This window comes from Chroicocephalus ridibundus, chromosome 7, assembly GCF_963924245.1.
Source record: "Chroicocephalus ridibundus chromosome 7, bChrRid1.1, whole genome shotgun sequence".
NCBI classification, from domain to species: domain Eukaryota; kingdom Metazoa; phylum Chordata; class Aves; order Charadriiformes; family Laridae; genus Chroicocephalus; species Chroicocephalus ridibundus.
Window position 1 is genome coordinate 790,839 of NC_086290.1, and position 6,023 is coordinate 796,861.

Below are 6,023 nucleotides of genomic sequence, written 5' to 3' on the forward strand. Positions count from 1 at the left end.
TTAATTATGCAACGGGACCAGCCTCAGCAACAAGCGCGGTGCTGATTGGATCGCCCCGTGGCCAGAGCCCGCGGGCAAGCCCTCGGCGCAGCTGATGGTGCCACCGCGGTCCCGGCTCTGCCGCAGCGCCCGCGGAGACACGCCTTGACCGTTGCCCAGGGACCAAACCCCCGGGAGAAGGGGTGAGGAGCATCGCTCCCCACCCCGGGGTGCAGGAGCGGGGCCCCGGCGGTGCACAGCCCCGGCCGGCGGCACGGCGCGGTGCGGCACAGCACGGCCCTAAGCATGACAGAAGAGGTCCCAGCAGCTTCCACCATGCCCGAGTGCAACGGGAGCGTACCCCCGGAGAAGGGCCCACTCCAGGTCATCGGCGTCATTGATGAAATAGCCAAATCTGTCGGGACGGTTCCTTATGCAAACGCAGAAACGAGCCCCGACCCTCCACCTGCACAGGAAAATCAGGAGGAAAATAGAAATTTGTTGGCAGAGGACATAGTTCATGGGGATTGTGATGGAGAGAAGCAACACAAAGGTAAAGTACAAGTGCCTTTTTTTAAGTCTTTGGAGAGAAAAGTTCTGTTTTATGTATAGCCTTATGAATAACAGGATGTACTACCTATATTAGTCAAAATTCCTAACCTATGGTCATTATAACAGTGACTCGGAGTAATTCCGAGTTAGGGACAAATCTGAGCTAGCAGGTACACCGGGCGCGATGAAAACTACGTGACTAAAGAAACAAGCAATTTCATAATCTTTCACTTTGAAAATCTGCTGCCGCTCTGCAACCGTTACAACCCGATTATTGTCACTAACTGCTCCACCAGTCCATTCCTTATGCTTTGTATTCCCAAAGAAAAGCCAGAGGAGAACGGTGGGACGCTACAGCAGGGACCAGCTGATGGCCAGGACACGGGGACTGACGGCCAGGGATCGGAGGAAGGTAATGGGAAATGCCGCGTGAGGTGAGGTGTTCCCGAAGCGCAGCAATGAGTAGCCTTCAAAGACAACCACCTACAGGTGGTTAGTTTGGTTTTTTTTTAAGTTCGGTCAGTCCCTATATTCTCGGGAGCAGGGACTCATTTCTCATCCGTAGAGTTGCTGCACCGCAGGAAACATGGCTGGGATCTTTCTTCGCGAGGTTTGCGTGTATCGCCGTGACCGTGGGGTCTCTGCGCACCGTGGGGTCTCTGCGCAGGCGGTCTCCGGCAGCCCTGGAGGCTGGGGGATGCTGCATCTTCTGCTGCACGCGGGGGAGCTCAGAGGGGGACCTTGCGAGGCTGTCAGGCAAAAATCGGTGGCCTCAAAACCCAAACTCTCTTCCTGCCTGGTTCACGGAATGTATAAATCCCCCTGACGCGCAAGTACTTAGCAGAAAATTGCTCTCCTAAACATCTGCGGACGGGCCTCTCTCTACTTGTTCCTGGGTGAAAATGGTAAAAATCAGTCGGTGCCGAGGCTGGACCTCGCAGCTGCCTCCTGCGGGAGCGGGGCGCGAGTTATACACAGACTCAGGAATGTAATCGTGCTATGCAAAATGCAGCCGCTCCTCCAAAAAGGAGCAGTATTTTATTGAGTATTATTAAAGGAGGGAAGGTCCGTCTCTCTGCGGGTGGCCTTTCAGCATCGCTGCCCATCCACGTTTCCCACCCGCGAGCTCATCCCGGCTCGCCAGGTTTGGCAACCACGGGACGACGGGCGGCTGGGCTGGGGGCTACTGACACCCCCGTCACTCCCCCGGGCCATGGCGGGGCTCAGGGCTGCCGGCTCTGCCCCGGTGCCCCAAAACCCGGCTGTGCCGGAGCCCTCTTGTCATTTACGCACCCGCCTGGCCACGACGAGCTGGGATTTTCTGCAGTGAGCTGCCACCGAAATAGCACCCCCTCCTCGGAGCAGAGCAGGTGAACAGCCCAGAGCAGCTGTGGCAGCCCTGGCAAAGGCGTTGACCGTAGCTCTGAAAGATGGATGGGCCATGCCCTGTAAACAGAAACTTTGCTTTGATTAAGAGGAGGAAAAAATATACAAACATTTGTCATGGGCAAAATAATATTTCACAGCAGCTGTGTAGGTTGTGAGGAGGTGAATCACGATGGAGCCTTTCCCACCTCGAGCTGCCATCCATATTCCAGCGTGGTGCTTTATGAGGGCACAACAAAACCTATTAAACAATCTTGCACAGTCACCCCCCCTGCTCCCCCCAGCCACAAGCACTTTATCTCTAAATTGCAGGCAGCTTTTTAGGACCTAACCAATTTAGTCTAATTAATACTCAGGACCCCACAGGCAAAATGTTGAATAGACCATTTGTTGTGACACTAAAGCATAATTTAGGGCAGCGACGTGCCAAACAGGACGAAAGGGAGACAGCCATCCCAGCCTGGCCGGCCACCCCCAAAGGAGGGACGTGTCCCAGGAGGGCTGTGCCGGGGTCCCCCTGTGTGCTGGGTACTGCGGGGTGCTGCCTGCAGAGCGGCTCCCTCCATCCCTCCATCCTCCCCTCCCTTCCTCAATCCCTCCTTCTCTCCCTCCCTCCCTCTCTCCATCCCTCCCCCCTCCATGCCTCCCTCTATCCTTCCCTCCCTCCATCCATCCTTCTGTCCATCCCCTCTCTCCTTCCATCCCTCCCTCCCGCCCCGCACGGCGGGCTGAGCCAGCACTGAGCCCCCAGCCGTGGGGAGACGGGACCCCCGGCGAGTTTGTCCCCTGGAGCGCAGCCTCTGCCCAAGGCCAGAGCCCGAGCGTGGCGGGGAAGGCCTTTGGGAAGCCCTTTGGGAAGCCCTTTGGGAAGGCCTTTGGGAAGGCCTGGCAGCGGGATGGTTGCCAGGCTGTGCCCAAGAGGGCAGGGCAGAGCCGGTGCCTGCCGGGGGGCACAGTGGTCCCGGGGTGGGGGACGCACGCCGTGCCGCCCTGCCCTCCCCAGGCTCCACCACCGCCGGCTGCCGCCCCTCGCTTGGACAGGAGGGCGGCGGGACGGCTCCCCGGGGACGGTGGAGCAGCAGCGGGGCAGGGCGGAACGCAAGGGCCGGTGGCCTTACGGGGTGGGCGTGAGGACGCAGGAAGCCTTTCTGAAGCACCCACCACCCACCCCATCCCCCGTGACAGGGTTCAGCTGGAGGGGGGGGGGGCACCCCCACCGGGGGGAGGGAGGTGGCGGGTGCCTCGGGGGCAGCGGCTGGAGAGCCACCACGAGCGACGCTGTGGCAAGAAACACGTAGGACGGGGCACGACGGAGGTGCCGAGCCCGTCCTCACCCACAGCCCTCTGTGTCCTGCAGGGCCTGGCAGCGAGGGGACGCCTGCGGGCAGCGGGGGGACGGGGGCGGCCAGCGCCGGCGGGGACACGGCGGGGACACTCGCAGCCAGCGCCGACGGGAGAGGGAACGCGGCCGAGGAGGAGGAGGAGGCGGAGGAGGAGGAGGAGGACACCGAAGAGGATGAAGTTCAGGTGATCGAACTGAAGAAGGAGAACGGCGAGGCGTCCCGTCTGCAGCAGCAAGGCAGCGGCAAGGAGCCGTCCCCCCCCTCCAGCCCCGGCTGCAACTCCCAGGCGGAGAAACCCGGGGAGCAGCCCAGCCTGGGGAAAAAAAATGATATCTCCAGACACAGCTATTCCAGATACAACACAATTTCCTACCGGAGGATTAGAAAAGGAAACACCAAACAACGAATCGATGAATTTGAATCCATGATGCACTTATAAACTGAAGTGGAGAATTGCTTAGCGAGCCGAGCGTTCACTCTGGTTTTTGGTTTTTCTTTTTTGTTTCCCCCAAAACATGTCTCTTCACACACGAGGTTGCTGCTTTTTTCGGTTTTGTATATGATTTCATAATACACTGTGAAAATTTAACATCTTTGCTTTGACAGCGGGCAGAGGCATCCATAGCGCAGGAAAATAAATAATCAGTTTGCTAAATATAATACCATTTGATTTAAAGTTTACCCTCTCATTTTCTATCCAACTTTTGTAACCGTATGGGAACAATAGGATGTCTTGGAGCAGCTGGGGCTTCTGTGGCTGCCGACAGACGGGTGGTCCATGCCGTCAGCCGTGCTGGCAATGGGCTGGCAGCGCCGTGGCTCAGAGAACAATAAAAGAGACGACTGTTTGCCACCGCTCCGTTTTGCTCTCTGTCCGTGCTGGTGTCTCGCGGTGCACCGACAGCCGGCTCCGGCCGACGCCCAGCCATTCCCACCCCGTGCCGGTGGGATGGGGGGGATTTGCGTTGGCGGGTGATGCTGGCGTGCAGGAATTACAAAAGGCCCCAAGGCCCCTGCTGCCCCGCTGCCCCCCAGCCGCTCCCCAGGCGGGCTGGGCTCCCGATGGCGCCAGCGAGGGCTGCTGCCCGCTGGCCCCAGCCGCGGGGACGGGTCTCAGCCTGGGTGTCTTCAGATGTGTCCTCGCCTGCCCGCCGCAGTGCCGTGGCCGGAGGGATGCACCGCACTCGTAAGAGAGAAGCATTTCTTGATAGAAACCAGCGATTTCGATAGTGGTCTAAGGAGATGCGATGGCAAGGACACTGGCACATACTGCCCAGAGGACAGGGTCAGCCCGAGCTGTCAGGGAGACCCTCCCGTCGGGTCGAAGTTGGGAGAGCACCCCCGGCTGTATAAACGCCGTCTCAGAGAGGTGTCTGGGTGAGCTGCATCCAGACCCAGGCAACGGCTTATGTCTAAAGGATTATATATGTGCACAATCATATATATGTGCACACTCACTCGAAGATATAATCTTAGTGAAGCTTCAGAGTCTAGCATGCTGTAAACCACTTACCGAGGCTCTGTTGTGTCCGGGAACCTCTGAATCTCGAGGAATAAGCTTGAGCGCGCCCCTGCCCGGGGCAGACCGCGACGCGCAGCCGCTGCCCCGCAGGAGAGCTCAGCGGGCTCTGGGGCTGCCCGCGGCCCATGGGGTGGGATGCCTGACCCATAGCCATGGTGGCACCTCACCCAGGTGCCAGGGCTGCGTTGCTCCGGGCAGCCCCTGGCTGGCGTGTCGTTACCTGTCCCCCCGAAACCTCGCTGAGCCTGTGGAGCCGTCACGACCAGGTGGAGCCGTCACGACCAGATGCACCCGTTGTGACCACCACGGGTGGCTATCGCTCGGGCAGGGCTGTATCAGGAGATAAAGGTTGGGGGGGAGCTCACCGTCACACACAGCGCACACTGCGGGGACCGCTGGGCTCACGGAGCTGCCCTCCAGCTCGCCCGTCCTGGGCGGTAGCGTGAAACCAGGGGTGCGGCCAGCAGAAACCACCGCCGGCAACATCCCCACCGCCCCTCCTCCTGCGGCGGTGGCCGGCTGCCTTTGGGAACGTGGCACAGGTGAGCGGTGGCACCGGTGACCAGCGCTGTGCGCAGCGGCACAGCCGGGGCCTGGGCCGGCCCGGGCACAGCGGCTCAGACACCGTGTGTCCCACGCGGCACGTGCCCACGCGTGCTTTGGTGTCCACCCCGTAAAACCGACCACCACCAGAAACCTGTATTTTCAGAATGCCACCAGTTTAGACTCTCACATGTCTTCCCACTCTTCACACTAAGTTTAGATGCAAAATTTTAAAGATTTTTTTTTTTTCAAAGCAGGCAAGTTTTATACATGATTTGTTTTTGCCGTTGGAACACAACCTTTCTCCATTTTTACAAACCTTTGTTTTGTTTACAAACCTTTGTTTACCCACAGCGATGTCGATGCGATCTTTTTTTAACTGTTTTACAGAAAAGTTTGTCTGGAGTTGGGACTGAGCTCTGCAAACGTCAGCCCAGGGAGCACCCGGAACGCCGAGGGCGGCTGCCAAAGGGCGAGGAGGCAGGAGCAAAGCCAGCCTCCGCCCACCACCGCAGGAGCCTCCTTCAGCCATAAGCGCTTTTTTAAGGGTTAGTTTAACATCTCCAGCAACACTGAATATCGTTTTGACTTTTCTTCTTCTATACATAAAGGCAATTATTTATTGGCAATGCGAAAATAATAACTGGCAATTCTGTATTGTACAAACCGGAGACAGCCCTCATTGTGCTATTCAGGCT

General features: G+C 58.3%; 1 protein-coding gene across 1 annotated transcript; it reads left to right on the top strand.

Annotated features, from left to right (window-relative positions):
• Window positions 1-47: 47 nt before the first annotated feature.
• ERMN (ermin) lies at window positions 48-3,920 on the top strand. Its single transcript, XM_063341373.1, has 3 exons — window positions 48-532; window positions 857-943; window positions 3,275-3,920. Exons 1-3 carry the CDS (start codon window positions 286-288, stop codon window positions 3,697-3,699), a joined length of 759 nt encoding a protein of 252 aa, XP_063197443.1. The 5' UTR covers window positions 48-285; the 3' UTR covers window positions 3,700-3,920.
• Window positions 3,921-6,023: the final 2,103 nt, after the last annotated feature.